General features: G+C 38.5%; 1 protein-coding gene across 2 annotated transcripts in view; it reads right to left on the reverse strand.

Annotated features, from left to right (window-relative positions):
* The window catches only part of ATR (ATR checkpoint kinase), a 99,929-nt gene extending 84,936 nt beyond the window's left edge, over positions 1 to 14,993 (reverse strand). For both annotated transcript variants that reach the window (XM_077756727.1, XM_077756729.1), the window contains exons 1-4: positions 14,818 to 14,993; positions 5,323 to 5,414; positions 3,573 to 3,722; positions 488 to 1,365 (exon numbers count right to left, since the gene is read on the reverse strand). In XM_077756727.1, coding sequence (XP_077612853.1) covers positions 488 to 1,365; positions 3,573 to 3,722; positions 5,323 to 5,414; positions 14,818 to 14,876 — 1,179 coding nt within the window. In that variant the 5' untranslated portion in view covers positions 14,877 to 14,993. The remainder of the gene's footprint in view (positions 1 to 487; positions 1,366 to 3,572; positions 3,723 to 5,322; positions 5,415 to 14,817) is intronic.
* Positions 14,994 to 15,527: the final 534 nt, after the last annotated feature.

A 15,527-nucleotide genomic window follows, 5' to 3' on the forward strand; every position in this document is an offset into this window, starting at 1 on the left:
ACTTATAGTTAAAATATTTATTCAAGTTACTGCACATTTTATTGTATTGCTTGTCTCTCACAATCCAAATAAGAAAAAAAGCATAATTTGGCATGACTAGTACCATATACTCATAGGTTTCCTAAAAGTGATTGATTATAATGTGTCAAAGATAAAATCTAGAGGAGTGCTCAAAGTTTTTGTAATTAAGTTGATAACTGACCCCATTTTAATTTACAATGCACTAAACAGGCTTACATTTCACAAATCTTACTTTAAAACCTGCTACCCCATTGGCAGTTTATTACCAACTTAGTGAACAAATCCTTCTCAAATCAAAGTAAAAGTCCATAATAAGAGCCAAAGTGGATTGTGAAAATCATTCTATTCTGAATATACAGTATTATTAAAGATAATCTATTTTCTCATGATTACATCTTACATATATGCATACACTTAAGTTACAAACAAAATACATACCTATCAGATAACCATAAAAATGACTTACCTCTGCATCTACCTGAAATCCAAGTGCATCCACAAGAACTTTACAAATGTTTCTCACATAAACCTTCCTGACTTGTAAAGCAGATTCATACCCAGCTGGCACATATTTAAGGAAATACTGCAGTAAGTGGCACAAAGCTGCTTTTAGCAAATCAGACTTAAGCCGCAATAGCACACCATCTTCAAACATGACACAGAGTTTTTCCAGCAGCATATTTAAATAGACAGGTTCAATATTTTTATAAGCTTCTGCTTCAAAGGGAAATAGTGTTTTTATCAGCTTTGATAATGGCTCTTCACAGAGTTTCAACTGGTCTGCATCCATTTCTACAAGATGTTTTAATAATTCCAAAAATGACCTGAAAAAAGTGCTGGCTGGTTGTGCTGGTAATCCTCCCAGCTCAAAGAGTTCAGTTAAAAGGCTAATTGCTAAGGATTTAATTTTTGAACTACCATACTCTAGCAGAATACAACCTATCCGCCAAAGTAAGAGTTCTTGCCTTCTAAAAAACACAATTGGAATAATACGAATAAGAACTATTAATAAGGTAACTTCAATAAATTCTAAATTTTGCATGTTCATGAATTGCAAAGGAGCTGGTTGTAAATATCCCACATGTTCATCTAATTGACTTAAAAACTGGCTCACTACCACTGGCCATTCAACAAAGTGTCCCACTGCATTTCTTTTATGGACGCAAATCACATCTTCAAAAAGATGCAGTAATTCCTTTGTCAGTACTCCAAAAATTGCAGGACTCTTGCTTTTAAAAAGAAATAATAATGAGCAGATAACTTCACAGATTTTCTTGTGTAATGTATGACAGGATGGAGTTGCTGCAATCCGCAGAAGTCTTGTTATGATCCAATTACTGAATGCTTTAAAATAAAAAAGATATTAAATAAGTCCATCAGAAATGTTAATTGATTTGTTAAATGTTTAATGATTCATTAAAAATACTTTTTAATGTTTATTTATTTTTGAGAGACAAAGACAGTGTGAGTGGGGGAGGGGCAGAGAGGGAGACACAATCTGAAGCAGGCTCCAGGTCTGAGCTGTCAGCACAGTGCCCAACGCAGGGCTCGAACTCACAAACCGTGAGATCATGACCTAAGCCAAAGTCAGATGCTTACCAACTGAGCCATCCAGGTGCCCCTGCTGATTCATTTTTAAAGTATAAGCTTCACTAACAAAATAGTCTAAAACATTCCTCACACATGGAAATAATAGCAATTTAGAATACCAATTTTCGAGTCAAAGTCCTAGCTTTTTACTTATTGGTTGTGTGAACTTTTCATCCCTCTGAACGTCTGTAAACTTTATCCATGAGAAGGGAATAATGAGGGTTACCATGAGAATCAAGATGATATATGTGAAATTCTCAGCACAGTGCTTGAAGTTCAACAAATGGTTACTATTCTCATTCCTTCAACAAATATTTATTGAGTGCCAACTCTGTCCCAGGTGCACAAAAACAAATCATAGTCCTCATTAATCTGGTAATATAGTTTCTAAAACTTTTTGATCACAACTAAGATACATTTTATATCATGACCCAGTTTACATATGCATATTTATTTTATTTAAATATATGAAACAAAAGTTTCATGAAACAGTATTTATTACATGTAATGTATTACGATATTTTCTAATCTATTGTATTTTATCTTCATAATCTATTAATGGGTTGTGACCTGTTGTTTAAAAAAGTGTAGTAAAGAATACAGAATGGACATGGAGGAGGGCACTTGTTGGGATGAGCACTGGGTGTTATATAGAAACCAACTATATGTATTAAAAAAAAAGAAAAAAAAAAGGATATAGACAGGGTGCCTGGGTGGCTCAGTCGGTTAAGTGCTGACTTTGGCGCAGGTCATGATCTCCCAGTACCTGAGTTAGAGCTCCATGTCAGGCTCTGTGCTGACAGCTCAGAGCCTAGAGACTGGAGCCTGCCTCAGATTCTGTGTATCCCTTTCTCTCTGCCCCTCCCCTGCTCATGCTCTGTCTCTCTCTCTAAGTGAATAAACATTTTTTTAAAATTTTTAAAAAAAGGACATAGACAAACAGGTATTTATAATACAGCTCAGTAACCACTGTAATAGAAGAAATACAGAACACTCTACTAACAGAGCATAAAAAAGGATCAACTAAGCCAGTGCTAGGACAGGCAGTCAGAAGTACTAGTCACAAAAGACTTTTTGGAGAACACACTATCAAAGTTGAGTACTGAAATTCAAATAAAAAATTGTAGGGGCGCCTGATGGCTCAGTCAATTGAGCATCTGACTTCAGCTCAGGTCATGATCTTACGGTTCCTGAATTCCACCCCTTCATCAGGCTCTGTACTGACAGCTCAGAGCCTGGAGTCTGCTTTGGATCTGTGTTCCCTCTCTCTCTCTGCCCCTCCTCCACTCACACTCTGTTGCTCTGTCTCTCTCTCTCTCAAAAATAAATAAAAACATTAAAAAAAATTTTTTTTAAATGCTTAATACTCTATGCATTGTACAGAAAAAAAGATGCTAGCTTACATCTCTTTACGAGGAGGCCAATAAAAGGACAAAAGTAGTAGGAACAATAAGGATAAAGCCTAGAAAAAAGCTTCAGTATCTAGGAATTGTTCTTCTTAAAGGGCAAGATAGGAAATATTTTAGGCTTGAGGGCCTTATGGCTTCCAAGTCAACTACTCAATGTTGCCTTTCTAGTAGTTACAGACAAGTAAATATTAAGTAAAAGCATGGGTTTTCCAATAAAACTTTGTTTATAAAACCAGGCAGGAGGGCTGTGGGCCACAGATTGCTAATGCTAGAAGAAAGGGATTATCAAAAACAGAAAAAAGCAAACTGCTTAAGTGTCCAATGGCAAATAAACAAATTTGATCATTTCCGTCCCATCTTGGGTTTCTAGTTTAAAACGAAAGAAAACAATAAGGATGCATAAAACAAAACTAACCATTACCATTTTGCTCCTTCACATTTATACCAAATTTGACCAAAATACGAATAAAATGTATCTGTTATAATTTAGAAGAGAAGAGGGTAAATTTCATAAAACCAGTTGCAAATGAATGCACAAATAGTAGGACTTACCAATACAACTGCCTTTGGCCTCATTTTGCCCTTGGTTTCCATTCACATTTACAAACATAAGTGGAGAAGATTTCATTATATGCTGGATGAAATCAAGCAACATCACAGAGGTTGGCTGGGAGTCGGTTTTCTTTACAAGTTCTACAGCAACTAAAAGAATAAAAAATTAATCTTAAAGAGTCATGACAAATGAAATGACAGTTCATTTCTTAAAAAACTACTTTGGTGACCAGAATTGTGTCCAATACAGTGCTCAGGATAAACTGATGGGGCTAAACTCTATGGTCCTATCTTCCTAATTTTAAATGTTTAAAAATCATGCACATTCCATCTAATATATATCCATTCACCAAATACATATTACAGGCCTACAATATGTCTGGCACTGTACCAAAATCTGAGGGGGGAAAAATACTTCACCTGAACAGGTGAGGGAATCAGACAAATAAGCTAATAATTATAGTATGTTTTTTTTATTTTTTTTTATTTTTTTATTTTTTAATAATTATAGTATGTTAACTGCACTAATCCACAACACAGGAAATTAGTGTCTGGGAAGATGCTGTGAAAGAATAGATTCCTAGATGATGAAAAGCTAGTCAGAGAGGTGAAGGGCAAGTGGTCTAAAGAGAGGGAATACCACATGAAAACACATTATGCAGGTACTCAGTAGTCCTTTGTTATTTTTCAGCAACTCATAATTTTATTGACTGAAAAAAGAAGGCTAAATGACTATTCTAAATCATAAAATCTGTGCCAAGTTTGAAATTAAATATATAAACCATGAGCCAAATGCTACTTTATTATTACCTCTTCCGAGTAATTTTAACAGATATGACAAATGCAACACTGCCTCACCAGGTTGGTGATATTTGTCTTCTAGACTGCCACAAACTGGAAACCGTAGTTTCGGGGCACCTGGGTGGCTCAGTCGGTTAAGCATCTGACTTCGGCTCAGGTCATGATCTCACGGCCTGTGGGTTTGAGTCCCACATCGGTTTCTGTGCTGACAGCTAGCTCAGAGCCTAGAGCCTGTTTCAGATTCTGTGTCTCCCTCTCTCTCTGACCCTCCCCTGCTCATGCTGTCTCTCTCTGTCTCAGAAATAAATAAAACATTAAAAAAAAATTTTTTTTTAAAAAGGAAATAGTTGTTTCAACAACTCACTGGATCTTATTATCTCCCACAAAGTCACCAACTCTTGAAGAGTTTTTAAATGGTATTTGTTTCTCAACCCCTAGTGAAAAACCTCGCTAAAATAGGGTCCATATCATTAGAAATGGCCAACTATTTTATATCTATTATAATATCATATATCAAAGAACTCCACAGAAAGTAACAGAAAATCTAGATAACAAGCAGAAAAATAGAATTATTTTAAATGCTTCAGTCACATTATGTAGTAAGTTAATATTGTAGGGGTGCCTGGGTGGCTCAGTCGATTAAGCATCTGAGTCATGATTTTGGCTCAGGTCATAATTCCAGGATCATGGGATTGAGCCCTATGTTGGGTTCCATGCTGGGTGTGTAGCCTGCTTAAGATTCTCTCTCTCCCTCTCCATCTCCCCCGTATGCACACAGTGCATGCAGTCTCAAAAAAAAGTTAATATTATAAATAATTTGTTTGAAAACAATAACTATCTTAAGTACTAACTCTACATTTAGAACTACATGGAGAAAAATGCTAGCATAATGTACATACAGAAAAGAAAACAATTTATAAAATTTATGTAAGAAATAATTGTTTCTTACCAACATTTACATCTGTAAGTATTCGGTCAATGAACTGACATAGAATTTGTCTTGGCTTCTGTACAACTGTATTATATTCCTCTGGACTGGCACTAAAATACAAATAAAAAGTTTTTAACCCTTAAAGAGATAATTTCATTTGTAAAAAATTCTCTAAAGTTGAATTTATCAAATGTGTTGATAAAATTAGTTTTAATGTTGACATTCATTGTATCCTTCTGTTTAAAAATGGAAGAAAAATCTAAATACATGTTACTGATTTAAAAGGGAAAAACATACTAAATGACACCACAGGCATCCAATATGCAAAATCTAGATCTGCCCTGCCCAATATGGTAGCCATTATTTATGCAGCTATTGAACACTTGAAATCTGTTTAGTCTAAATTGATATGAGCTTTAAGTATAAAATACACATCGGATTTTGAATATCTGGTACCTGAAAATGTATATCCATTAATAACTTTATGTTAATTATATGTAGAAATGACAATATCTAGATATAATGAGTTAAAATATATTATTAAAAATTAATTTTACCTATTTCTTTTTTTTACTTTATGTAATGTGGTTACCAGAAAACTATAAATTCTATATGTGGCTTGCATTTTATTTCTATTGGGCAGTGTTGATCTAGTCTTGGCTACAGAACAGTATCTTCAACAAATAAATTCCAAAGGGAAAAAAAAGGGGGTGAGGAGAAACCTACAATAAAGACTTAAGAGCCCTATCAATCAAGGATAATCTATGGTCTTACACTGGATTCTGATTAAAACAAAACAAAACCCAAAAAGAACAAAATTAAAAGCTATTAGCAAACTATATATGACAAACTGGGAAAATTTAAACACAGACTAGACATTTGATATTAAGAAATTATTTTAGGGATGCCTGGATGGCTAAGTCAGTTGAACATCTGACTCTTGATTTCAGCTCAGATTATGATCCAAGGGTTGCACTGAGCATGGAGCCTGCTTAAGATTCTTTCTCTCTCTCTCACTCTTCCTCGCTCACATGCACACTCTTTCTCTAAAATACAAAAAATTACAAAAAGTTTTAAAATTTTATTTTTTCATTAAAAATTTTGTTTTAGCATTTCTTTTCTTCTTGAGACAGAGAGAGACAGAGCAGGAGCAAGGGAGAGGCAGAGAGAGAGTCAGAGAATCCAAAGCAGGCTCCAGACTCTGAGCTACCAACACACAGCCCAATGAGAGGCTCAAACTCATAAGCCGTAAGATCATGACCTAAGCCAAAGTTGGACACTTAACTGACTGAGTCACCTAGGCACCCCCCAAGATTTTTTAAATTGAAAAAAAAAAATTATTTTTAGGTGTGATAATTTAAAAGTCTTTATGCTTTGCAGATAAATGCTGATATTTATGGGTGAAATGATGACTGGAATTTGCCTCAAAGTCAGAGTGCTTGGCTGGCTCAGTTGGTAGAACATGTGACTCTTGATCTCAGGGTTATGAGTTCAAGCCCCACATTTGGTGTAGAGATTACTTAAAAATAAAAAGCTTAAAAAAATGCAATTGCCTGGAATTAGCTTCAAAGTAATATGAGTTGAGAGGAAGAGGGCCATGAATTGATCATTGTTGGGTGAAATGGACAACTGATATACAATTTTCCCTTCTTTTATATGCTTGAAGTTTTCCACAATGAAAATTCGATAAAATATTAGTGAAAATTACATATTTTGAGTATTAGGACCAATAAAAAAAAAGATATTAAAAGGAGATACAGTAATTAAGCAGGGCAATAGTATCTTAGGATTCTGAATGAAATGAACTTGAATTCGATGATTTGGTACAAACCAGCACAGAAGAGCATGTAAGAATATAGTACAAAGTCTATATTCTACCACATAGGATGAGGAATTCTAGTCTAGAAATTCTAAGAATTCTAGTTTGTTGAGGACTAGAAAATGTGTTCAACAAACATTTACTGGGCACCTATAATGTGCCACACTACACACCAGAAGCAATCTCTGGGAGAGGTGATAGACAGGTTAGTGGAGGAGATAGATAAGTCAAAAGTGGCCTCTATACAGGGTAGAGTTTGAGGCCATTCACCAAAAGAGTTAACACAGGAGGAGGCACAGGTGCAGGGAAAAAAACAAAACCAGTTTTAGAAACATTGAATTTAAGGTCTCAAGGGAACAACTAAATGGGATATACAAAAGATTGTTAGAATTAAAGTTCTAGTCCTTAAAGGGTACCTGGCTGGCTCAGTCAGTAGAGAATGTAAGGCTTGGTCTCAGGGTCATGTCATGAGTTCAAGCCCCAAGTTGGACAGAGAGTTTACCAGGAAAAAAAAAAACACAAAAAACTGGGGCGCCTGGATGGCTTAGTCAGTTAAGCATTCGACTTCAGCTCAAGTCATGATCTTGTGGTTTGTGAGTTCGAGCCCTGTGTAGGGCTCTGTGCTGACAGCTCAGAGCCTGGAGCCTGCTTAGGATTCTGTGTCTTCCTCTCTCTCTGCCCCTCCTCTGTTCACGCTCTGTCTCTCTCTCTCTCAAAAATGAATAAGCTTTAGTGGAAGCCTTGAAACTTAGTGCAGTATAAGAAGTAATAAAAGAGCCAAAGAGATAACACTAACTTAACGGATCCATGATAAAGAAAGGGAAAGAGCCAGAGAAATAAAAAGAAAAACCTATGAGATGTATTCTAGAAACTAAGGTTAGAATTTCAAGGAGGGAGCTGTCAACAGGATCAAATTAAAATACTTTGTTAAAATGTCCTGTGAGTTATTTTTAATTATGGTCAAATATACTTAACATAATATCTAGTTTAACCATTTTAGGTGTACAGTTCCATGGCATTAAGTATGTTCACATTATTCTACACTATTACCACCATCTCCAGAATTTTTATCTTCCCAAACTGAAACAGTATACTAAGTTACTGAAACTAATAGATATTTACACATAATAACCTTAGGTATATAGACTCAGAAACCAAGTAGTTTTATTTGTACATGAAAGTGAAACTTGGTGCTATTTATCTTATTATTTAAATCAGCCTTGGCCAATAGAAACAATGCAAATCACATGTGCAATTCAAATTTTTCTAGTAGCCACATAAGAATAGAATGGGGCTCATGGGTGGCTCAGTTAGTCAAGTGTCCAACTCTTGATTTCAGCTCAGGTCTTGCGATCTTAGGGTCATAACTTCACGCCCCACACTGGGCTTCGCACCAGGCATGAAGCCTCTTTAAAAAAAGAGAGAGAATACTCTGGTTTCTCTTCAGATCGAATAAATCTTTCGCCTTTTACTAAAAAAAAAAAAAGAGAGAGAGAAAGAGAGGGAGAGAAACAAACAATAATTTTCATCATAACAATATACCCAAAACGTTATTTGAACTGTAATCAATATTAAAATTTAAAAAATTTTACATAGAGCGAGTGCAAGCAGAGGAGAGGGGCAGAGGGAGAGAGAGAGGGAGGAAAGGAGGAAAGGAGGGAGAGAGTGGGGGGAAAGAGAGAGAGAGGGAGGGAGGGAGAGAGGAAGAGAGAGGCAGAGAAGGGGAGGAGGAGGGAGAGGGAGGGGGGAGAGAGAGGGAGAGAGAGAGACAGACAGACAGACAGACAATCTCAAGCTGGCTCCTCATTCAGCATGGAAACCAACATGGGGCTCCATTCCAGGATCCTGGGGAAGCTGAAATCAAGAGTTGAATGCTCAACCAACTGAACCACTCAGGTGCTGTTAAATTACTAAAGAGATTGTTTTACCTTTTTTTTTTTTTTTTTTTTTTTGGTACTAAGTCTTTGAAACTTTTTGCAACTTAGACTAGCCACAGTGGCTACATTTGGCTAGTGGCTACCATATCATATAACATCACAGATTTAAATATAACAAAAAATTTTAAAGTCTGAAATTACAAGGTAACATGAATTGTTTTAGAAAAGTCAAAAAAGTTTTGTCTTTATAAATCAAGTGTAATTTGGCAAGTATCATTTACAAATGCGAATGATGAGGAGGTATGTCAGGAGAGGAAGCAGGACCCCAGGTGGTGGTGAGTTTTCTACAAAGTTTAATTCTGTATAAAGACCATTCATATTATTTGTGTCATTATTTTGTCAGTTTTTTAAAAAGGTGAATTGATTATCATTCATTAGATGTATTATTAGAATAATCCCTCATGGGAGAGTGAGCATTTACTATACAACCTCTACCTTGGAATGGAGCTAAGAGGATATACTTTTTCAAAAATATACTGTAATATTTGAGACGAAATTTAAGTATCACTTTAAGGTTGGATACATTAGCAAATACTTGAGCACCTCCTCTGGAGCAAGCATCAAACACAAGGTTAACCAAGATACTATGCATCAACCCTAAAATAATTTGTATATTAAAAGTAAAAAAAGTAGGGGCACCTGAGTGGCTCAGTCAGTTGAGCATCTGACTCTTGACCTGAGGGTCATGATTTTAGGGTTTTTTGAGTTTGAGCCCTGCCTGCATCGAGGTCTGTGGTGACCATGCATGGAGACTGCTTGGAATTCTCCCTGTCTCTCTGCTCCTCTCTCTCACTTGCTCTCTCAAAATAAATAAATAAACTTTTTTTAAAAAAGTTAAAGTAAACAGGTAATTTTAACACAGCATGGTTGTATTAACAGAACCAAGATAGAACACAAGAGGGACACTCAGCTTTGAGCAAAGCCTATCAGTCTAGGCTCCCTGAAGGCAGTGATAACAAAGCTAAGTCCCTAAGGGGCTAAGCAGGTAAAATAAGGGAAAGTAGGAGTCTTCTAAGCAGAGGAAACAGCATGTGCAAAGGCTCAGGAGTAAGAATGAACAAGGAGGGTGGCTCAGTTGGTTAAGTGTCCAACTTCGGCTCAGGTCATAATCTCATGGTTAGTGGGTTCGAGCCCTGTGTTCAGACCCTGTGTCGGGCTCTGTGCTGACAGCTAGTTCAGAGCCTGGAGCCTGCTTCAGATTCTGTGTCTCCCTCTCTTTCTGACCCTCCCCTGCTCACGCTGCCTCTCTCTCTTAATCAGAAATAAATAAAACATTAAAAAAAAATTTTTTTAAAAAGAATGAACACAGGATACTCTAGAAGCTATAAGTGGTTCTATATAGCTAAAGAAGAGGGAGACAGTAATTGAGATGAAGCTGAAGAGACGATAAAGTCAAGGTTCAAAGAACCAACTAAAGAAGTTGGATTTTTACTGAAGGCAATGAAACATCAAAAGGTTCTAAGTAGGAGTGAAGGGTAAACATGTTTGGGGGTTTTTTGTTTTTTGTTTTTGAGAGAGAGAGAGAGAGAATGCATGTGCACATACACACAAGTAGGGAGAGAGGCAGAAGGGCAGGAGGAGAGGGGGAAAGGAAAGGGAAGGGGAGAGAGAGACAGACAGAAAATCTTAAACAAGCTCTATGTTCAGGGTACAAGGCTGACTTGGGGCTGGATCCCACCCACTCTGGGGTCATGACCTGAGTCAAAATCAAAAGCTGGACATTTAACTGACTTGAGTCATCCAGGTGCCCCAGTAAATGAGTTTTTAAAACTTGAATTTATTTCCCTGTTTAAAGCATTCCAATGGCTTCCCACTGCACTTAAAATATAACTCTTATTCTGGCCTATAAAGTACTAAAGGATCTGGCCTTCACCTTTAACTCTCACCAGTCCCCTCTTTGCTTCCTGTGTTTCATCCTTCTTCGTATTCTTTTTGATCATTCCCACCTAGAGACCCTTATACTTCCCATTCCATTTCAGATACTGGCTTCTTATCATTCAAATCTCCTCTACTGGCTAATGTTGCTGCTCCCTGACTTTCATCTCCCTCCCACTGTCCCATCTAATATTTTACGGCAACTACCACTATCTGAAAATATCTTATGATTACAAGTATTTTTAGCAGGTAGGTCAGAGAAGGCCTTTCCAAAATGACATTTGAACAGAACCAGTCTGTTTAGAGACAAGAAAAAGAAAGGTGCAAAAGACTTAAGGCTGGAATGACCTTGGTGCATATGAAAAACAAGGCCAAGGATACTGGAGCAGAGTAAAGGAAGGATATGTGGCCATGAGGTCAGAGGCAGGCAGAGGCCAGAAATATAGAACTTTAGAGGCCTTGGGAGGAAGTGTGGATTTTATTCTAAGTGTGCTAGAAAGCTAATGGAAAGGCTTTTTGTTTTATTTTTTAATTTTTAAAAATGTTTTATTTATTTCTGAGAGACAGACAGCATGAGCAGGGGAGGGGCAGAGAGAGTGGGAAGACTCAGAATCTGAAACAGGCTCCAGGCTCTGGGCTAGCTGTCAGCACAGAGCCCAACACGGGGCTCGAACCCAAAAACCATGAGATCATGACCTGAGCCAAAGTCGGATGCTCAACTGACTGAGCCACCCAGGCGCCCCACTAATGGAAAGTTTTAAGCAGAAACGTAATGCTATATAATCTACAATATAATTTATGGTTATTTACATCACTTTGATTGCTGAGTAAGAAATCCATCATAAGTGGGTAAAATGGAAATGGAGAGATTAGTTGAGAAGTTACAATAATAGTCTAGGTAAGAAATTATAAGAACAGCAACGGAGATGGCGAGAAGTATATTTTATTTTACTTTTAAGTTTATTTATTTATTTTGAGATAGAGAACTAGCACAGGGGGAGAGAGGGAGAGAGAGAGAGAATTCCAAGCAAATCAGCATTGTCAGTGTAGAGGCTGATGCAGGATTTGACTTGATGAACTACTAGATCATGACCTGAGCCAAAATCAAGAGTGGACACTTAAATGACTGAGCCACCCAGGCACTCCAAAAAGTATATTTTAAAGATAGGGGAATGCCTGGGTGGCTCAGTTGGTTAAGTGTCCAACTTTGGCTCAGGACATGATCTCATGGTTCGTGGGTTTGAGTCAGGCTCTGTGCTGACAGCTCGGAGACTGGAGCCTGCTTCGGATTCTGTGTCTCCCTCTCTCTCTGCCCCTCTACCACTCATGCTCTGTCTCTCTCTCTCTCAAAAATAAACATTAAAAAAAAAAAAAAAGGTTGGCAGGACTTGCCGATAGATTATTAAGGGGTAAGGGAAAGAATCAAGAGTAACTCCTAGGCTTTTGGTCAGTACATTTACAATAACATAGGGAAGGAAAAAGTTTATGGACAGTAAATCAAGAGTTCTGCTTTGGATGTGCTAATTTTCATGTTGGATATAGACGTTCAACAGGATGCAACCTAGTATTTCTGGGCTAGAGATATAAATTTGGGAGTTATATTATTTACTGAGATATGCCTATTTCAGTGGATGAAAGGAGAAAAAAAAAGTTGGGATATGTGTAGAACTCGTATTGGCTATGTTGAGTCTTCACTGCACATAGCACCCCAGCTAAAATTGCCAGTAGTTGTTTAAATAGCTCTATAGGTGATAGATATTATTTGGAGAAAAACATTTGGAATCATCAAATAGGAGATGGGTAGTTGAAGGCAGGAGTGGATGAGATCACCCTGAAAGACTATGTAGAGAAAAGGGTGCTAATAGGAAAAAACAGTGAAGCAAAATTTATCCCTGAGATAGAAGAGCCCACATATTAGAACTTGTGACATCTCACTTTTTCAGAAATCAAATTGCCATTCAATTAATGAAATGAAAAAAAAAAAAAAGGAAGGGAGAAAAGGCCTTGTGGCTGGCATCTAAAACCCAGCTCTGATAACTGTTATCTCTTTGACTTTGGTTCCTCAATTTCTGTGACTCAGTTCATTTTTCTTTTATGTTTTTATTTTATTTTTGAAATAGAAAGACACAGCATGAGTGGAGGAGGGGCAGAGAGAGAGGGAGACACAGAATCTGAAGCAGGCTCCAGATCTGAACTGTCAGCACAGAGCCCAAGGTGAGGCTCAAACCCACGAATGGTGAGATCATGACCTGAGCCGAAATCGGACACTTAACCAACTGAGCCACCCAGGTGCCCCTCTGTGACTCAGTTCCTTACTAAACAGTGATAATATTTACTCCATTCTATATCATGGAGATTTGGTGAGACTGAGTAAGCATGAATGAAACAGTTGCATGAGAAAGTCATGAAAATTAAAAGCTATTATTTACAATTGTCTATGGGTCAGTTTTTCTATTCATTCCCTTAGAATGGCTACAGTTGAATGAAATGAAAGGTAACTTAAGCTCTGTTGATGTAAGAACACTTTAAATAAATCCAAGATACTATTATTTTTATTAATGATCTCTTAAAGGAAGAAAAAAAAGAGGGAAGTAATAATCATTTAATTCTACATTAAAACAAGGGGNAAAGATGAAATCTGTACATCAAATTTCTTAAAATGAGCACTTGGATTCATGCTACTTTATAAAATGTTAACACAAAGTATGTTTCCAACATTCATGCAAAGTGAAATAACACACACAAAAACAGGATAAATCAGTTAAGACAAGTGTGGACCCTTCATTTATCCTCTTGTGTGATTAAGACTAAATATCCTTGTATGGCCAACAAGTAGAGATGAACACAAATGCACCACAGCAAGAAATTAAATATCCCAGGGGCTTTATTTCAGTTTTCACCCTTGTTCTAAGGTTTCAAATAGCCTAAAAAATTCCAGCTGATAGTTCAAGTGCAGTAGTCTTACAAGCCCACTTATTTCTTGTTCGCAGTTGATTACAACTTAAGGGGGGAAAAAAAAAGAGCAAACAAAACAAAAACCCTGCCTTCATTTAGGCCTGGTTGAGGGGAAGTTGCAAGTGTGCTGAAGGTGAATGGCAGCCATCAACATCCTACCCTCCTCTTCAGGTATGATACTGGTTTGCCTGATTTTACTCTTCTTTTTACAGAAAAGGCTTTTGCAAATAAAATAAAAATTTAATACATTATTTTCAAATTTTGGCAACATTCTGTACACATTTATATTTTGTGGATTTGTGTCAAGGTCCCTGGGATTTCTGACTAAAATAACGGATTGAGGGCTGAATGATAGAATATAAAAGCAGTCCCACCTTCTTGAAGAAAGAAACCAACTGCCTTTTCTAGCAATTGGCCTTCCTTGCACAAAATGAGAACTGGGGATTTTTCTCCTAAAAAGAGACAGTTTGGGTCGAAACGTAAAGCTAAAAACCCAATTCCTCCACGAGCGATCATAAAAAACAGAAACTAGGGAAAGTTCATGGTTCAAGTCCCTCATCTATGGAAAGAGGTTTCTGGGAAGCAAGTAAGTACAGAAAGTGACTAGAGAGTGATCAGAAGGGACCGTTCCTTCCAGCGGCTGAGGGCAACCCTGGGTTGGGGACAAGCTCCCGGGCACCGCTGAAGTGGGGTCAGTGAACGCCTCTCCTTCCCTGGAGGGGCTTCCCGAAGGTCTACGGCCAGCGACCCGCATATTTTTAACCGCCTGAGGGAGAAGCGCTCAAATCAGCCGCGGAACACATTCACCAAGGCCGGGGTTGAGGGGTTTGGGGCCGGTACTCGCGCCGCAAGGTAAGAACACGTGATACGCCGGCCTAGCGCGTCGGAGGAGGACTCGAGACCTAGAGCGGCCGGGCCTGACCCTACCTTCCCAACTCCCGCAGCGCGGGGATCATAGACGCCAGCTCCAGGCCGTGGTCGCCCATTCTGAGGATGTGCCGCACTCATCAACGACGCCGAACCGGGCTCCCGGCGTCTCCACAGTTACCTCTGGTGGGAAGGCACGGTACCCGACGGTGGCTCGCCGGACCCAAAACTCCTCCCGGAAGCCACGGCTGGTGGAGTTCGCCAGGCGCCACTCTTTTTCTGCGTAGGACCCGGGGGAGGCCAGGAAGCTGAAAAGGGGTGGAGCAAGCAGGCTGAGCGCGCACTGGTCGGGTTTCCTACCGCGCTTCCGGTGTAGGGAGGAAGGCGGGGCGAGCGAGATTCGTGACAAGGTTTGGTTTTTAGCTGCCCCCCTTTGCTGCTCCCAGCTTGGGGAGCTCTCCGAGGCAAGACCCCTGGTTTTGGGGAAGACATAGGCTTGACGGGCAACAGCCCTGCCTCCTTCTCATCACAAACGTGAGAATTGAGACAATTCCGCGAGTAAAGGGCAAGGCTACATCCCAGGTCTCCCCATGGCTGAACGCCCTCAGGTTCCTACCACTCTCCAGGTATCCTTTCTGATGAAAGATAGGAGGTTCCTCCCGATCCTTCCTGTTTCAGCAGGTCTTTTTCCCCTTGAAGTCACTCAGGCTTCCTTGAGGATATTCCCAACCTTTAATATTTAAAAAGGGGGTTGAACGTTTTTGCAGGTG

The sequence above is a fragment of the Crocuta crocuta genome, unplaced genomic scaffold, assembly GCF_008692635.1.
Source record: "Crocuta crocuta isolate KB4526 unplaced genomic scaffold, BGI_CrCroc_1.0 scaffold337, whole genome shotgun sequence".
NCBI lineage: Eukaryota > Metazoa > Chordata > Mammalia > Carnivora > Hyaenidae > Crocuta > Crocuta crocuta.